This window comes from Panthera pardus, unplaced genomic scaffold (genome assembly GCF_024362965.1).
Source record: "Panthera pardus isolate Hobbes unplaced genomic scaffold, ASM2436296v1 HiC_scaffold_20, whole genome shotgun sequence".
Taxonomy (NCBI): Eukaryota; Metazoa; Chordata; class Mammalia; order Carnivora; family Felidae; genus Panthera; species Panthera pardus.
This window is the reverse complement of record NW_026526766.1, coordinates 42,093,095-42,112,780: the sequence shown is the minus strand read 5'-3', so window position 1 is coordinate 42,112,780 and position 19,686 is coordinate 42,093,095. Positions and strand designations below refer to the sequence as shown.

General features: G+C 33.9%; 1 protein-coding gene across 3 annotated transcripts in view; it reads right to left on the bottom strand.

Annotated features, from left to right (window-relative positions):
- Window positions 1-19,686, bottom strand: part of CNTLN (centlein) — a 315,491-nt gene that overhangs the window by 46,981 nt on the left and 248,824 nt on the right. For all 3 annotated transcript variants that reach the window (XR_008424205.1, XM_053907969.1, XM_053907970.1), the window contains exons 19-22: window positions 9,609-9,800; window positions 3,443-3,540; window positions 1,638-1,764; window positions 97-234 (exon numbers count right to left, since the gene is read on the bottom strand). Coding sequence is in view for 2 of the 3 variants with exons in the window: in XM_053907969.1 (XP_053763944.1) it covers window positions 97-234; window positions 1,638-1,764; window positions 3,443-3,540; window positions 9,609-9,800 (555 nt within the window). In the remaining variant the exon portion in view is untranslated. The remainder of the gene's footprint in view (window positions 1-96; window positions 235-1,637; window positions 1,765-3,442; window positions 3,541-9,608; window positions 9,801-19,686) is intronic.

Sequence of the window (19,686 nt, the reverse complement as noted above, 5' to 3'; positions counted from 1 at the left end):
TTCATAGTAATTTTGGGCAGAAAAAAATTACAGTTTTAAAAATGAAAAAGATATGGCTATATTCCATTTCTAAGCTAACATGTCTGAAAAGCATACCTTTTTTTCTAATTCCTCTTTAGTTTTTTGATACATCTGTTCAAACTGTGACTTCTCCTTTACAGCAACACTGAGTCTCTGTTTTAGTGAATCAATTGACACCTTCCTGTTGGAACACTCTTCAGTTAGTGTCTTCACCTACATTAAAAGCATAACGATAACTATTATTGGTAAAGCCATTCTAGGAATATACTCTATTTGTTTCAACAGAAACCAAATGATTCATGAATAAGTCTAATTTCATTTATTTTCTCATAAATGATATCACATTTAAATAATAAGAGCAAAAAATATAAATGATATCAAATTCAAGTAAATTAGATTTGGAGAACTCACTATGAATGAGACTAAAATCCTTAAATCAATAGCAAAATGAAAAATGCACAAAAAATGTATGAATACAATACTAATTTTAACTATGTTTCCTTTAATTACTAACCTTAACCTCCTTAAGCAGGGGATTGGTTGTCTTGAATTCTTAAGTAAGTCATGGATAACTTTCAGTTCTATCTCCAATATAACATGTACTTTTTAGGATAAAATTAAATAATAATGTAACATAGTTATTATACATTTGAAAGAACAGTTTTTCTTTTTTCATTTAATGCCACTAAAGATATAATTACTTATACACAGATTCTAAGACTATATCTGAAATGATTATTAAAGTTTAAAAATCAGCAAAATTTCAGTGATAACACTGAAAAAACCTATAGGAAGTAATTATAATTTATGTGGGTGTGTGGGAAGAGAAAGAGAAAGAAAATCCACATGCATTTGTCTTGCTCATGTAAAATTTTCTTTCTTAAATCCATTTGAGCTAAGAGATACTTACATTTTTATCTCCAACAAGAAAAGTAAGGGAGATGCTCTCTCTGGAGTGGATAACATTTAGTGAATGCCAGAGCACAAGCTGCTTTAGGAGTTGTGCAAATAGCACCTTTTTTTTTTTTTTTTTTTTTTTTTTAAATATCTCTTAGTCAGCAAATTGCTGATTTCTACTTTGGGGCCAGATATATAACTATGTTAAATAAAGCTCTCTTCCTAAGTATACTGAATTAAGTGTATCAAAGGAAAAAGTACACTTTTAAAAAACTGTGGTAAGTACACTTTTTAAAGAGCTTCTGGTAGTTATTGGTTATTACCTTTTTCACTTAAAAATATATGCTTGATTCTATCATAAATGTTAGTAAATTAAATAAAGCAAATAAATAATTTATAAATTGTATAAATTCAACTTTAAAATGTTGAATAAAATGTAATTATATACCCAGAAATATTGAAAGTTTTAAAAATTAGACGTGATTATCCTCTCATGGCATGTTTACAAATACAAAGAGAACGTGTGACTATATTATGTATGACATTTTAGAGTTTTGAATTTTAAAACAACGTACTTTCAGATCAAACAATGTAATTATGTAACAGCAGACATGTATTCTATGAATATTTTCTAGGAATTTATTAAGACTGAATATTCAAGTTAAGAAGGTAAGAGAAAAGTGGTATTTTCTAGTGTCAGAGAACATAAAAATTGATACCTTTTTTTCAAGATTTTCTAACATTTCATTAATACTCTCATTACTTTCCAAATTTACTTTCTGTCGAAATTTCAAGTCCTCTATCAAATGTCTTTTCATGGTTATATCCCTCTCCATTCGAGATATCCTTGAAGGGGAAAAAAGATATTTTATAAGAGAGCTAGAAAATACTTAATTTTTAAATGCTAACTGATATTAATTGCAAATTAATAAGATATTTGCATGAGATGGAGTACTGATCTATTCATACTCTGTGTACTTATAAAATCTAAAATCCAGTTGTGACTGGTAATTACAGTATAATATATATGCATGAAGGCATAAAAGTAGAAGAACTGAGAAAGACTGACAAAATTTATGAAAAATTAAAATTATTATATTTAGGGGTGCCTGGGTGGCTCACTTGGTTGAGCATCTGACTATTTTGGCTTGGGTTGTGATCTCATGTTTGTGACGATCAGCCCGGTGTTGGGCTCTGCACTGGGAGCCTGCCTGGGATTCTCTCTCTCCCTCTCTCTCTCTGCTCCTTCCCTGCTTGCACTCTCTCTCAAAATAAAAGATAAAAAAATAAAATAAAATAATTATATTTAAATTATATTATTGCATTGCTCAGAAAAATCAAACTGATATTCAGAGATCATTAAAAAGCATAGCACTGATAGAAAATAATTCTGTATTTTAATAAACAAACAAATGTAAAATCTTATGATACAAAAACACTAAAATTAGGCATGATATCTTCTAATTTAATATCATGTACGATTGAACTGACATATCAGTTTAGCTTAAGCTGATGACAGATATGAAATGGTAGCTGCAGTAACAACTATTATTGTGCCTACTAAATCGTAACAGGTAACATTTACTGAGTGCTCATTAGGTGCCAGTCTCTGTTACAAGTACTTTACACGCTCTCTCTTAACCTTCACAAGAATTTTACAAGCTAATACTATTAAACTGAGATACAGAGCTGGCAGGTAGAGGAACTAGGATTCAAAGACTATTTCTCTAGGGCCCTCACTATTAGATAGTAAATAAGACTGCCTCTTATGCTAATAAATAAACTTGAAGATACTTTGTCTACAAAATTAACCAATATTTTTGTCAGTAGTTTCATCTGTTAATATCACTTCTAAGTGATCTTCACTTAAAATGTAGTATATATGTATCTGCGTTATTTTGCTAATACATATGTATATATTCTCAAATTATCAGGGACAGACTGGCATTCCACCTAAACATGTTATCACCCCCTAAGCTCTCATACATCTATTAAATATACAGAGAAAATCATTTTGATTCAGTGAGATAGGACATTTTAAACCCCTTTTTGTTAAAAAACAACAACAACACATACAATACAAACTTTTGTAATCTTCCATTTATTTTAGAGACCAACAAAAACTTTCCTTTTCTTCCACCTTAGCTTTATAAGCTTAGGCATTAAATCCAATTTGAGATCAACCTACATATATAATTTTGGTCAAAGAATTACCACATTCAGAAGTGTTTTGTTCGTAGTCTTTAGGTCGTTAATTTATATACATTCAAAATTAAATGTTTACTTCTAAAAAGGAAAATATAACTTTAAATATTCTTACTCTAATTAAAAAATATTACATAGCTTGTCATCAACTATGCTTATAGATAATATTCCTTGAACTTTCATCTTATTGAGGCTTAAACATGAAGGAAGGAAAAGCTAATTTTTAACATGGGGTTTTGTTTCTTGCGTGCAATGTTTAATAGAGTTAACTACCACTAGGTGGCACCAAATACAATGGATAAAAATATCAAGAACATACTTTTCATGCATTTCCTTTATGTGTTCTTCTTTTGCTAGGAGTTCAAATTTCAGAGACTTCACATTTGAGGACTGTTTAGTGAGCTCATTAGTTGCATTCTAGATTAAAAACACATATAAAATCAAATAAACTTTTCAATTTTTGGTCAAATGCAGCATCAAAATAAATGCCATTCTCATGAAGAGTAATAATATTGAAATAAATATGATTATAATTAAGAAGGGCATTTTATTTTTTTATTTAAAAAAAAAATTTTTTTTAACGTTTTATTTATTTTTGAGACAGAGAGAGACAGAGCATGAACGGGGGAGGGGCAGAGAGAGAGGGAGACACAGAATCAGAAGCAGGCTCCAGGCTCTGAGCCATCAGCCCAGAGCCCGACGCGGGGCTCGAACTCACGGACCGCGAGACCGTGACCCGAGCCGAAGTCGGACGCCTAACCGACTGAGCCACCCAGGCGCCCCAGAAGGGCATTTTAATATACTTGTATATTTTAATATTTTTAAATGGTTTATTTTATATGTTTTAACAGAAGTACTATGGTATACTAAATTTTCATATAACACACCAAAACCACAAAAGAATGCCATCATATAACAATTACAAAAAGTACACACCCAAAGTACTTTCTGAGGAATAAGGACTATCTCTGTAAAATGTAAATGTGCATGTGATTAATTTAGTATTTTGATAGGCTAACAAGATCATGTGAAATGAAAGCTTGATTTACTAAGAACCTGTTATAACAGACTAAATGTGGTCACAGATACTTTGCTGCTCCTCCCATCAAGAGGGATCCATCTTCTAAACCTTTGAGCCTGGTCTGGTCTGGCCTGTGATTTGCTTTGACCAAGGCAAATATGGCAGAAATGACATTATGCAAGTACCAGCTGCTGGGCCTAAACCCTTGCAGCTAAACCTTTGGCTCTTGGAATGCTGCCTGGGATCACCTTGCAGGGAAGACAGAGGAAAGGCCATGGAGGAGTACTGGGGTATCCCAGCAGACAGCCTGCAGACCAACTCCCAGGCTGTGAGTGAGGCTATCTTGGAACTTGCAGTCCAGGTTAATCCTTGAATTAAAAGAATGCAGGCATACCAGAGAACTCAAAAGAGAGAAGTAAAAGAACTGCCCAGTCAAGCCACTGGATCATAAGAATTAATAAACTGCCATTGTTTTGAGCTGCTACATTTTAAGATAGTTTGTTAGACAGTAATAGATAACTGATAAGGAATCTTAGGAATACTAAATACTTCCTTACTTGAATTTATTGATCATACTATTTATTATTAAAATATTCACGCATAAACATGAGTTTTTCAAAGCAGAACAGCTTTGTGGTATTTGTTAACGCACAGCCCAAGAGCCAGAGGTACTAGTGTATCAGGAACCCTAACTTTCAATTTTGACTCAAGTGCTAAGTAAATAAGTAATCTGACACATTGCCTAGTGTGTCTGATATTATAGTTTCTCCACCTACAAGACAGTAATAACATACATTAAGTTACTTGTTAAAATTTAGAAGTATTAACTTGATATAAATAGAATAAAATATGATAGCTTTAAATATATTTGGAATAGTTATTTTGCTAATCTTTCTTTGTAACTACAATCAATTGTTTCTGTTAGCTATTCCCAGGTTTGACTGACTCCTGCTAAAAAAAATTGTAAATCTGTAAAGATGAAACCATTAATCATGAAACCATTGCTCACACCATTTAAATACAAGTCAAATTCATTAGACAGACTTTAAATATCTTATTGGTATAGAATATGTGAATAAAATTTTTGAAATAATTTTAACTTTTACATTAAATATATAAATTTCTTAAAAACTTAGGCTTAAAAACCTTAACATGGCAAGTAGACTGAATTTTAAAAATTTTGATTAAATGTTTGTGTTAATGCAATCTAAATTTCCAGCATATATGATGTGCATTGCCAGAATAAGATATTCCACACTAGTGAATTTAGCAGATAATTGAAGCTTTTGCTTTAATTATTAATCTTAAATTCTCTCTGGAATGATTGTTCACTCACTTAGAAATATGAACATCTATAATTACATTAAGCTAATAGAGATACTTCTATATAGCTATATATTATAATCACTGTATTAATTATATATATTATATTGCTGTATTATAGTATCACTATATCATTATATAGTCATGTCTTTTGGAACTATTATGATATAAATGGCAACTTACCCCTACTCTAAATGGTCCCAGAGTGCTGTTTTTCTAATTTTGTGTTTTTACCTTAACATTTTAATATTTTCTTTTTCTCTGTTGCTCTATTGGTCTGTTGGTCGACATTTCTTGCTCTTCCCATATTCCTGACTGAAAACAATCATCCTGCCCCTTAATATGCCTACTTCTCATTCGCTACTTTTGAGATATTTTCAGCTCAGAAGTTAAACAAATAGACTTACTAGAGTGGTACTTAAAATAAAAGACAACGGGCAGTAAATGAAGCCTGACAATATCTTCAGTGGAATAAATTAAGTGGATTTTAAGGTAGCTGTTTTTAGACTTAAGGCTGTTATTTTAGGTGACTGAAAATGCTATGACTCTGGCTTATGGATAGTTGAAGGATTACTGAATTACAGTAAATAAAACAACACCAGCTTGATATATACTTTTTCTAGAATCTCTAAATCTCAGACCCACTTCATTTGATCCTTAAAAATCCTATGGAGTAGGTAGAAAGGTATGCCTGCTTTCAACCTCTGGAGAAGTTATTTCCTCAGTAGAGTCCCATAAGAAGTTAATGCACAAAGAGTGATCAAAACCCAGGGCCTCTAGCATTTTCCATTTCTACTATATCTGCAGCATGACCTCAAATCTGGAGTAAAACATGTATGTCAAAAATGTCACAATGGTAAGAATCCATCATGGTTAGAGCTTTCCTATCTAAGTTTGTTAAACATTTTTTTTTTTTAAATTTCAGAGTGTAATGAATGAAAGCATTGACTCTGAAGTCAGATGGACTGAGTTCTAATCTCAGCTCTATCACTTAGTAGCTTAGTGACCTTGGACAATTAACTTACCTTTTGTGTCTCTGCTTTCTCAAAAGTAAAATAGAATAACAGACCTTATTTCACAGGGTAGAAATGAGGATTAATGAATTACTATTTGTAAAGGACTTAGAACCAGCCTGGCAACAGGTTACATATAAAGGAACAGTAGTTTAAAAACTACTATGCTTCATTACGAACTTACTGGGAAACTGGAAAAGAACACGGTATATATCAAAAGGGATGCTTTCAACAATCAAGAAGTCAAAGAATCACAAATATAAATTAGAGTACTATTCAATTCAAAGTGTGTATATAACTACAAATAAACTAATACAAAATAATGGTATATATATGTACATACATGTATGTATATTGGTATATTGTATATGTATATGCATATATATAACATTCACTGGAAGGAATTTGTATGTCTCTAAATATTTGATCATCTATCTATATAAAGTTGGGTACCATGAAGAAACATATCTAATATGGGTAAAAATGAAGATACAGAAAATACACATGAGCACTCAAATGATACTGAATGTATCACGTATATCTGAGAAGTACACCTAAGAGTTTGTACAGAAAAGTCTAAAGTTACTTGGATAAAATAAAAAAGATGTATATAAGCCTTCAATATATACAAATCTAACCAGTTTTTCTAAAAATTTAGCATAAAAACATCAACTAGAAAAGAAGTCATTTCTTGGAAAACTATTGTGCTAACGATTTGATATCTGTCATAGGTTGAATTGTGTCCCCTCAAAATGTATATGTTGCCGTTTTAACCCCAGAACATCAAAATGTCACTGTGTTAGGATAAGGCCTTTAAAGAGGTAAGTATAGTAAAATGAGGCCATATCAGTGGGCCTTCATCCAATATGACTGGTATCCTTCCAAGAAGAGAAGATTAAACACAGAATCACACAGAATGAGGGATTACCATGTGAAGACACAGCGAAGGTGGCCATCTACAAGGTAATAAATTCTAAAGACTCAGAAGAAACCAAACCTAATCGATACCTTGATCTTGGAATTGTGGACTCCAGAACTATGAGAAAAAAATATTTTATTATTTAAGTCACCCAGTCTCTGGTATTTTGTTATGGCAGACCTAGCAAACTAATAGAATATCAAAACAGAAATTTGTAGTAGCACAAAGTATTATGTACGTTAAGGTACTGGTCTTCTAAGGTATTTCCATATTAAAACATGAAACAAGACAAAAGTAGAGATTTATCCTTTTGTCACGGGCCAGTGTTCCAGGACTGCAGGCTACTCATGGACACTTCAAGTATACATCAAGTGTGGTCTAAATGCTCCAGGCATCCTCATAGTCCTACCTTTGTGATTCACACATTCCTCCAAAGTGAAAGAGAGATTTATATACAGGTAAAAACTGACACCATGGGAAACCATAAGGTAAATAACTTATAGATATTGATACGGGTCTATTATTTCCAAAAATTAAGTTAGGACATTAGCAGTACGTAAAATCACATAAGTAAAATATAAGTCGACTTAAAGCTATTAATAACTTAAAAAAATTTAGAGGTCAGATTAGGTATTATTGGATCCAACATTCTATTTTATCTTATTGAAAACTAAACTTTTATTAGGAGCATGAAGACTTAAATGTAAGAAGAATCATAGAACCATGAATTAAAGCCTCTATGATAGTATAGTAACCTAACACTGTATAGTAACCTAACACTGAAATGTTCAATTTGTACATTTTATTCCACTTTTTCACAGACAGAAATGCATTTTAAGAAGATACATACACATATACCAAAACTTATGCAACTATTTTTTCTCATGTTTCTATTACACAAGGTATTTTAAACTTATAAAATGTAGTAGTTGAGGCAAGTTATGCACACAAGAACTGTCTGAAGATGATGGTATTCAAGAATTATCTAAATTAATGCCACTGTGTATATCTCATTCTTATTAACAAAGCAAAATATTTTCAAGTAATGATACAATCATTTACTTTAAGCTTTATACTATTTTCTACTTAGCAATCCTTCATTTAAAGATATTATTGGAGAATGTACGTATCATCTTTTGAATTAAAAACAACTGAGTCTGTTTGATAATTCAATATTCTAATACTCTCTTAACAGTCACAGGTACTCTGTTCCTAATGTATTCTGTGCATGTCCAACCAGAACTTCCTTTCTAGTGACTCTCACTACAGTGATGGTCCCAAACACACTGTCTTTTTAGCTACCAGCTAGCAATCCCCACTGAACAAAATAATTAAATACGTGAGGAATAAATGAGCTTGTTTTAAACAGTATGAAAATAAACTTTGCAATTAGAAGTCACGAATCCTGTTTCTTACAAGGTAATTCTATTTAAACTAAGGTCAGCCTTATTTTTAAGTTGTTGACAGTTTCAATTGGACTTAGATAGAATTCTTTATAAACGAAAAGAACACTGATTGTCATTCTTACTCTCAGGTGTAACTCACTGAAATCTATTATACTAACCCACCTTTGCTCAGGGCTTCTCCCTCCCTCCACTTCCCTCCTCCTTCCACATTTCCAACCAACAACAACCAAATTAAAATAGTAGCAGTTGTGTAGAGGGAAGCAATTCAACTTATGGAGATACAGAAAGGATTCTGTTCAGTGCAGGGAGGAATGGAGGGCAGAGAGGGAGTTCAGCAGTAGAAGAGAAATGACAATGGCCAGTTTCTATCACCATCCTAGGATTTCATGGTGTCTTGTCATTTTTCAGAGAGTAGTGTTATGAGTTACCATATAAGAATCTACTAGGCTAAAACAGATCAAATATAGAATCAATAATTTTTGGATTATTTATGCCATAATTTACCCTTAGTAGAATTTTAAAAATTAGCATCGATATAAACCTGTCTTTAAGGATTCACTAACTTAAGGGGCACCTGGGTGACTTAGTCGGTTAAGCATCTGACTCTTGATTTCAGCTCAGGTCATGATCTCACGGGTTGTGGGTTTGAGCCCTGCGTCTGGCTACATGCTGACAGCGTGGAGGCTGCTTGGGATTCCCCCTCGCTTCCCCTCCCCTGCTTATGCTCTCCCTCTCTCTCAAAATAAATAAACATTTTTCAAAAACCTAATATATATTTTCATGTTTAACAAATTTACAATCACCTTTAGTTTACACTGCAATTGCTTCATCTCCAAATCCATGCTCCTTGAAGGACCAAGTGATGTAACTTGTATCCGTGGAACTATTACTCGGGAAACTTCTTCTGCCAAACTTGTGATTTCAGATGAGGACTCCAATTTCTTCAGTAAGTCTTCTTTTTCCTTCCGAAGGTCAGCCAAATCCAAATTTAGCTTCTTTTTTAAAAAGAAAATAAATATAAATGTATTATAAAAATAATTACCTTTAACCTAACAATTATCAGCATAAAATTCTAATGCTAAAGAGTGAAATTAATTCTAAAAATAGTTATCGTTAAAACTTTACAAAGATTATAACCTTGACTAGTTTTTGCTTCTGGTCGTAGGGTATGTAAAGGTTAAAACAAAATGGACCAGCTGTATCTAGTATCTTTTGGTTGGCTGGTCTTTACTCATGATGTGATATTTCTTTGACCTCACATAGACATGGCTGAGCCAGAGATTCACATATTTGATAACCTTGACTTCAGGGCTGATGTACTTAACTGGTAAAAGCCAAGCTGGAGCAGGACAGGATAACAGATGTTAGTTGTTTATTCCATTGGGTAGGTCTTACTATCCTATATGGCAGCCAAAACGTTTCTCATTTAGTAACATAAATGTTAAGTCCAATTAGCAGAAGAGGCTTATTAGAGATTTAGCTCAAATAAATAGTGTGCAAATTCGCTTAGTCTTATGCATCTGACTGTTGACAAGTCCTCTTTGTAATATTAGCGTAGAATTGCACTAAACTCCTTACATTTGAATTTTTAATAACATCAACATTTTACTAAGAGACATACCTACCGGTAATGTTTTTATGAAATAGTGTAGAAGAAATGGTCTTAATGTCAGCCCTTCTTGTTCACCAATCTGCAGTCAGCAGAATGCCACCAAGCTATAATGGCCTAACAACTCACAGCTCCTTAAGAGGTAACTGCATTACTATTTTATGATTCCAAAGAAGCTTATAATATGGTAGTTTAACATAAGGAACAATTAGATAAAATGGTACTGAAATCTCTCAGGGGGCAAAAATCTTTCCTTCTGAAAAACTCTAATGAGAAACAGCAAAAGATGTAGTCAACGTGCACAGTAATATAAATATGGGACAAAATAAGTTATTTAAGCATTAACACTACATATAAACATGACTTTTACAAACTATATGAACAATTGCATATGTGTTTGTGTGTATATGTGTATAGTATTAAATATGAATATTTCAGATACTAGATTAAAAATTAGGGCTTGATATATTTGATATTATGTTTTGGTGAAATAAGTATGTTTCAGTGAAAAAATATTTCTTTGATTATATTTGAACTTATTTAAAAAATATTTTTAATGTTTATTTTTTGAGAGAGAGACAGAGTGCAAGTGGAGAAGGGGCAGACAGAGATGGAGACACAGAGTCTGAAGCAGGCTCCAGGCTCTGAGTTGTCAGCACAGAGCCTGCCTGACATGCGGCTTGAACTCACGAACTGTGAGATCAGGACCTAAGCCAAAGTCAGACACTTAACCGACTGAGCCACCCAGGCACCCCTGATTATATTTGAACTTATGATCTAAAGGTGTGGTTCTATATATTTTCAGGGAATATTCATTCATGGATTGTCTCAAAAGTACCTAATAATTAGTATCTAAAAGCAACCTTATAATTTCCCTAAGCCTGAAAATCTTCTGGTTATCTCCCAAGCCTGAATCCATTTCCCTCCTTGTTTATTAATTCTCTATGTCCAATCAATTGTCAGGTTCTATAAATTATGTAATGCTTCTCATATTCTTTCCCTGTGCCACTTTCTTAATGAAGACTCTCACTATCCTACTAAGACTACTGCAAAGCCCTTCCCCTTGCTGCAATCTTCCGTCCTTTGAAATCATCTTTTATACAACTTTCTAAAACAACACTGGCCTCCTATTCCTTTATTCGAAAACCTTTCAGAAGCTTCTCACCCCAAAAGAATAAAGCTCAGATGTTTGTGGTTACAATAAGGCTAAGATTTAGCTTCAACTTGTTTCAGTTACATATCACCTGAAGTCAATCTTGCCTGCCATTCCCCAAACCAATGCCATTTCTACATTGATGACTCTACACATGGTGTTTCCTTCTGCTGAAATCTTGCTCATGCTTAAAGAAGAGTTTAGTAGTTCCTCCTTTATGAAGGCTTCTGTTCTTTCTTCCTTTTTTTTCTTCAACAAAGTAGCTTCTCCATTCTCTTATCTCCCATTGCTCTATGCCTGTTCTTCAACCATGAACCCTAGTGAATCCTTGAGAGAGGACTGTGCCTTTTTCCCCTATGTATTCACCAGGCTATCTAAAAACAATGCCTTCTTGGAGCACCTGGGTGGCTCAGTCAGTTGATCCTCTGACTTCGGCTCAGGTTATGATCTTGCAGTCCGTGGGTTTGAGCCCCGCGTCGGGGTCTGTGCTGACGGCTCAGAGCCTGGAGCCTGTTTCGGATTCTGTGTCTCCCTCTCTCTCTGCACCTCCCCCACTCGCACGTTGTCTCTCTGCCTCTCTCTCTCTCTCAAAAATAAATAAACATAAAAAAAAATTTAAAAACAATGCCTTCTGTATAGTAAGGACCAAAAGAAAGTTTCCAAAAATTGAAGTCTTGCTATTTGTAGCATGGATGGTGCTATGAAGACACATCAGTTTCAGTTTATATTTATAATCTATTAGTTTATCACTATATAAATTAAAATACACTTTTATTAGTAAGGTAATGTTATCAGCATTTACTTAGGTAGTGTGCATCGGAGCATTTATCAATCCTGAAGTTAATGCTATGCATCTAAATTAGACTTTCTGAGATTTTAATTTGGTATGACATAACTCATGGCTACAATTCTATGTGGAATTGTAGGCAACACTGAAAACTAAACTTTGAGGAGGTTCTTTTCTTCCCCCGAACAGCACTGGTGGCTTCTCTCATTTGTTAAATTTGTATGCCATTAGATTTCTGTCTAATCCTTCCACGGTGGTAGATCCTAACACTATAAATAAATCCTTCATGGAGGAAAGACCAAGCCAATAAATTCAGATCTCTAAAAGACAGGTATACGTAGATTTTAACTTCAATCTAACAATATAAAAATTCATTAACTAAAGAAACACTGAAATTATGGAGACAGCAAACCACAATTTGTAATTTATTAAAATATAAATCATGTTTTGATTTACCAATATTTAAAATCTACAATCTTTAAACCATATTCCATAATATTAGTTATATATGCCCAGAAATGCTACAGAGCATATGCTGAAATAGAGGATATAAGCAAATCATATATTTCATCAGTTTGGAGTTTTTTATTCCTCAGAATTTTGGACAAATAATGATGGCCCTATTACTAACTTCTCTCAGTGAAAGCATCCTCTCTTATTTGGAAATGCTACCGATGAGACAAGAAGCATAAATAACTTTCTTTAGTGTACACAAGTTTGACATGTGAGACCACATTGTGATGATCTTGTTAGAAACAGATTATGCTTAAAATTTATGAATAAATTAAGATTACTCTTAAAATTGTTACTTTTCCTTTTTTATCAAAACAATGATTCCTATTTCTATATTATTACTTTACCATCTCCAAACACTTAAAAATATATGTCATTCATATTAAAACCATAAGTAATAATAAAACACAGGGAAGAGTCCTAATTTCTGGATTTTAGCTTTGGATCTACTGCTTACCAGTTGGGTGACACGAATTAGCACATGACTTTGTTTCCTCATTGAAAAATTCTAGGGATGATGCTTGTCACCCTTGCAAAGGTAATTTTGAGGGCAGAATTAAAAAAAAATTATGATAGCACTTGGCAAAATTTAAATTTATAGCATTACTGTTAGCACTACCTTGTGGTAAATGCTGCCATAAAGTGTCTGAGAATTATCTTAAAGGCTGAGAACCTGGATTTTAAGAAGAGCTTTGTGATATATCCAAAATATTAAATATATAAAAATATATATATAATCCCTCCTTTAAAAGATATAACAATCTTTTAAAAAGTCTATTTCAATTTAAAAGTTGACTTCAGTGAGAATAGGTACTGAGATTTGTATTGATTTATGTTAGTCAATTATTCTAACTAAAGGTTACAAAGTAGAATTTAATACTATAAAATTTGAAACTAGACACTAGTTATTATTTATTTAAATAGAACATTGGAGGATAAGTCTCTGAAAAGAAAAGAGCCCTCTATGCAACTGTAAGAGGAAACAAAATATTTTGGAGAATTCTTTCTTCAGTAAGGAGCTCTGAGGTGGGCAGAATACTCAGATGACCCAGTGACCCATGCCTCGCATAATACCTTTCCCTTGTCTGTGGTTGGGACCTGCAAATATAATGGACTATCACTCCCATGATTATATTATTTGCATGTGTTATATGCTAAAGGCATTCTGTAAATCATGTTTCCTAATCACAGGCCCTTGAATTAATCAAAAGCAAATTTATCCTGGCTGGTCCTGATGTAATCAGATAAGCCCTTTAAAAAAATCCAAGGTGGTGGGGTGGGGGGTGGGAGAGGTGGGGGGACAGTGCACACCTGGGTGGCTCAGTTGGTTCAGCATCCAACTTTGGCTCAGGTCATGACCTCACAGCCCCTCATTGGACTCTGTGCTGACAGTGCAGAGCCTCCTTGGGATTTTCTGTCTTTCTCTCTCTCTCTGCCCCTCCCCTGCTTGCACTCTCCCCCCCTACTCTTCTCTCTAAATCAATCAATCAATAATAAAATAAAAAATAAAAGAATTCCTGGGGCCCTCCTGACATCAGAGAGATTCTCCTGCTGGCCTTGAAGAAGTAAGTTGCCATGTTATGGGAGGAGTGTTGGAGGGATATAAGACAAGGACCTAAGGAAGGCCTCAGGAATGAAAATGGTCCTAGAACAGCAGTGAACAAGAAAACAGGGACCTCAGCCCTACAAGTGCAAGGAACTGAATTTTTCCAACAAACACAAGAGCTTGGAAGAAAAGCCTGAGCTCCAGAAAGGAAGGCGGCCTGGCCTTGAAGATACAACACAGATGGCAGCCCTGTGAAACTCTGAGAAGAGGACCTCACGGTGCTGTGCCAGAACCACCACCCATGAACACTGTGAGGTACTGAGTATGTACATTGTTTCTAAGCTAAGAAATTTGCGGCAACTTACTACGTAGCATGGAAAACTAATGTGAGTCCCCACTTTTAAAAAATAAGTCTCTTTCTTGAACCTTGTTCTCTTATGGCCAGCCTGCCCCACCTTGACCAAATATCCCAAACCCCACAGTATATAGTTTGCATAACATCCTCACCCTGGTTTAATTTTTTCCTTATCCATAATTTTGTGTTAATTTTATGTCTTCAATTGTATTAAAAAAATGGTCTCATTTTCTATGCTAGAAATAAATAGCCTCTAGATTTGCATCTTACAGTTTAATTACAAAGCAAAAGCTCTGGCCCAAAGCTTCCTTTTGCTGTGTAGCCATGGAATCCCATGAACAGGGTAAATAAGGCTCTCTTGACATATTCTCCCTTGTTCTCGTATGTAAGAGTTCACTCAGTTTATTCAAGAGATAAATTTCTTGTATTCTGGGCCCCAACTTAACATTTTCTGGCAGATTTCGATAGTGAATATCTAAACCCAGAACTGATTCAGTATCTAGCACTTATTTATTTATTTATTTATTTATTTAAATGTGTTTCATTTTTGAGAGAGAGAGGACAGACAGAGCCTGAGTGGGGCAGGGGCAGAGAGAGAGGGAGACACAGAATCTGAAGTAGGCTCCAGGCTCTGAGCTGTCAGCACAGAGCCTGATGTGGGGCTCAAACTCATGAACCACGAGATCATGACCTGAGCTGCAGTCAGAGGCTTAACTGACTGAGCCACCCTAGCATTTATTTTTTAAATACATCCTACATAGTAGTAACTCTACTAGCTCTGTTTTCAGTGATAAACAAAAAAGTGGCAATCCTCGCCTTTAGGTGGCTACCAGTCTATACCCTAGAAATATGTAACAATAAACTACAGTGAATGCTATGAATAAACAAAACAGGGAGCTAATGGAAATTCTACTGCCTTCACATCCCATCTGGTAAGCACTATTACAGCCAGTTTCCTTCCATGTATCCCTCCTGATCTGTTTTGTCAGATGTTTCCTAGAAGCTAGGTGCAACATTAAAGGCCAGATACAGCTAGATCTACACTTGCCTTGCTTTCCAACTTTTACTCTAGGGAAGGTATCTGCCCGAATACTGGTAAGTACACTGAGGCCACTCCTGATGAGATGCTGGATCTCTTTTCCAGCATGGAGCCTCAGTAAACATTTTAATGTTCAAGAATGAATTATCAGAAAAAAATAAAACTGGGCCCACAGAAAATATCCTACAGTCCAAGCAAAATGAAGTAAAGGACTTAGAAAAAAAAAATCAGAAATGAAAGAATTATTTCCCTAATCATTCGCCAAAACAATATATTTTAAGATTTCTGATCTCAATGTCTCCAAAGAATAAAATATTCAACATCTGACTACTTAATGGATATGACGCTAGTCATGGCATAGATAAACAAAACGCTGTGAACATTCACTAGATTAGGAGCAGTGCTCCAGGGAAAAGGATAGCGAGCATAGCTCTTTAATTCTAATAAGAGACTGATTCTTACCTAACGTTTTTTGCTGGACAGTAACTGTTCTATTGAAAGACACTGTTCAGCTTTCCCCATGTTTTTCACCACTGGATTAGAAATGTAAAGTAATGAGTCATCTAAAAAATTTTGGAAAACATTTTTAGTTGGCATAGTGGGATGTGAAATGTAGACACATGGAAATTCTAGAAAATCCAGCCTAACATGAGGTTGAACAGGTCACGGGAGCAGGGTTTCTGGAAAGCCTATGGAAAAAATAGTTGGTGGGAGAGGGATTCTTTCCAGTCCATCTTAGAACAAAAGTTAAATGTCATGTTCTAGAAAAGTTCAGCCACTAAAACAGAGTAAGAAGTGAGGGTTAGTTCTTACCTATAATGGTGGAGTGTCTTATTTTTCTTTCTCCTTTCGAAACCCAAAGGCCTTGACAGTCAAGGGGAAAACAATCCTTAAAAGGTAACTGTATGTTTCCAATTACTTTACCAAGTCCTAAATTCTACATAGGACTGAGAATATGGACTAATGTTATTTCATGTTGAATACATAAGTAGACTTTTATCTGACAATCAGATAATTCTGGTTCACACTTAAGCAGAGGCAGCAATTTAAAAATCTTATTATAATTTAAAAAATTATTACATAATAATTTTGTTACCAGAATTAAAGTAAAAAGACTGGAGAGAAAATTCTAGTGAATAATACCTATGTAAATTCTACAGGCAAGAATCTCCTAGAAAGTCACCATGATCTTAATGATATTTCTCCTTGTGAAGAGAATCAATATTCTTTTATTGGGAATATAGGTCTTCCTTGTCTTATGATGGGGTTACATCCTGACAAATTCAACATAAGTTAAAGATATTATAAACCATCAGACATCAGAACTTACTTTCGCGTACCTTAAATGTGCTCAGAACACTTACATTAGCCTGCGATTGGGCAAAATCAGCTAACACAAAGTCTGTTTTATAATAAAGTGTTCAATATCTCATGTAATTTACTAAATGCTGTAGTGAAAGTGAAAAAGAGGATGACTGTATGGTTATGGAATGGCTCTAAGTGTATTGGCTGTTCACCCTCGTGACTGGGTGGCTGATCAGGAGCTGTGGCTGCTGCCTGTCCAGCATCATCAGAGAGGATCATTACCACATATCACTATTCCAGGAAAAGATCAAAATTCAAAATTCAAAGTACAATTTCTGCTGAATGCATATACATCTTTCACCCCATCGTTAAGTGGAAACCTGGTAAGTCAGTGACCATTTACATTATTCTTTTATGAGAAAAAACAGAAAGAAATAAAATTCTGTATTGTCCATTTATAATACTAAAATCACAGTCACTTAATTAAAACATTATATGAGTTACAAAGAAAATGACATGGGTTTTTAGGTTATTAGCAGAGTATTTTCCATACAAGTACTTATCCAAAAAGATAAATAGTTCAGATTAATAACTCTTTCAAGTTAGTAACAAGTGCTTCAAATTGAAAACATGAGTCTTTCTTTGTTATGATATTTGAGATCTTCAAGAAAAAGAATTAAAAATTAAAAACAACCGACCAAAAAAAAAAAAAAAAAAAAGAACAAAGATCTCAGGCAGAGGTGGAATTATTTATGTAACAAAATTTCTTATGAAAAATACACTGAGTTACTACATCACTCATTTATAAACTACTTTCTGATAAATGCAGTGATTAAAGGCCTACAGTATGTTTCACAAAATGTCAAGCAAATGAAGGTAATATAGAGGACTTTTTACCAATGCTTTTGCTAGTAGTTAGACTTCAGTAGCCTTTAGAGACCATTAAGTACCCTTTGGCTAATTGGCCAATGGAAGATTAATCCTCTTTTTATTCTAGCAGCACTATTTTAACACCCTTTACACTCTGTCAGTGTAGTGTCTGAATGACAAAATAATATTGTGCATGAATAATAAGCAGAAAAGTTAAATTAACATTTCATGTTTCACATGCCATACCTATGTGTCAGAAGAACTTTCTTTTTAAGTCACTGACATTCAACTTTTTAAAACAATCTCATGTTGACGTCTTATTGAGGTGAATCTTCCTAATTACTGCTAATTGCCTATCAAGAAAAAAACTCTTTTCATGAAGTACAGTTGTCTAGTACAGATGAACATAGCTCCAGTGTGCACATTAAAGACAAAGCATGACACTTAAGGTGCTACTTTGTTATAAGGTCATACTAAATATGGTTTGCAATTAACAAAGCAGTTTTTTATCATACTGGAAATGCCAATCTGTCTTGACGCGTTCAAATTAGATTCTAAAAGAAGTATGGATATCTGCATATGGATAAGAGATCTGCTACTCTCTGTAACATTTACAAGAAGTAAAATTAACTAAATGCCCTTACTTTGTGATATGAGTTCTAAGTAATGTCCTATTAAGCAATTTTATAAGTGTTTGAACATGAAAAATGAAAACCAACACTATTATTACAAGTGTTAAATTGTTTGAAAAAGTTTACTTACAATTTTAATTCTCAAAACAGCTCCATGTACAGAAAACATTGAACATGTGTCCTTTAATTTGTACTGACAGTTTTGGCCCTATGGGCATTTATAGTAAACATTAATCTAAGTGGTACTAGCAATATAGTAGGTTTCACAATAATCTAGAATCACAGAATTTTAACTGTGCTGAAGTCAAACCTCATCACTTATATTTCTGTCCCCCAAACTATGGGAAAGGATCAGTATAAATGTATTATATATGAAATTTGGAAAATTAACTAATACAATTGAATTGTCAATATTTGTGGGAAAACAATCAGTATTTGGTTTATTCATGGTAAGAAGAACTCAACTATATAGGTCTGTTGTTATTTCAAACCCTCCATTCTAGTTACTAAAATAAATGAAACTTAAATACCAAGTACTCAATACAGAGACAGATATTCAGAACCAAAAGTATATCCAGAACAATTAATCATGATCACTACCACTAACAATTTCTCAATGTTCACATGATAATATTATCATATCAGTTTCAGACCTCCTAGACATTTGATATACACCTGGCATGCTTACTAATGACTACCAAAGTGCAATGCATTCCCATTCTGATTCCCTTCCCCAACAGGAAATGACAGAGAATGGCAGTACACATGCCATTCCAAAGAAGAAACTGAGTACTTTCTTTCTAAACCCTTCTTTTTCACTCTCCTTCTGCAGCTTTCCACTACTCAAACTCAGCTAATTCAACATGGAATTATCTATTCTTCACATGTACTGTATATACATATTCTATTCAATTCTAGTCTTCCTCCACCCCTTTTGTCAATATTTATTTCAGTTACTTAAACTGTAAGGGGGGCAGGAGGAAAAGAATCCACCCCAATTAAACTACTCAAAGAATGAAGAAAAAGATAAAAAAAAAGTTGCCAAATCACCAAAAATAATGGTTGATATTTC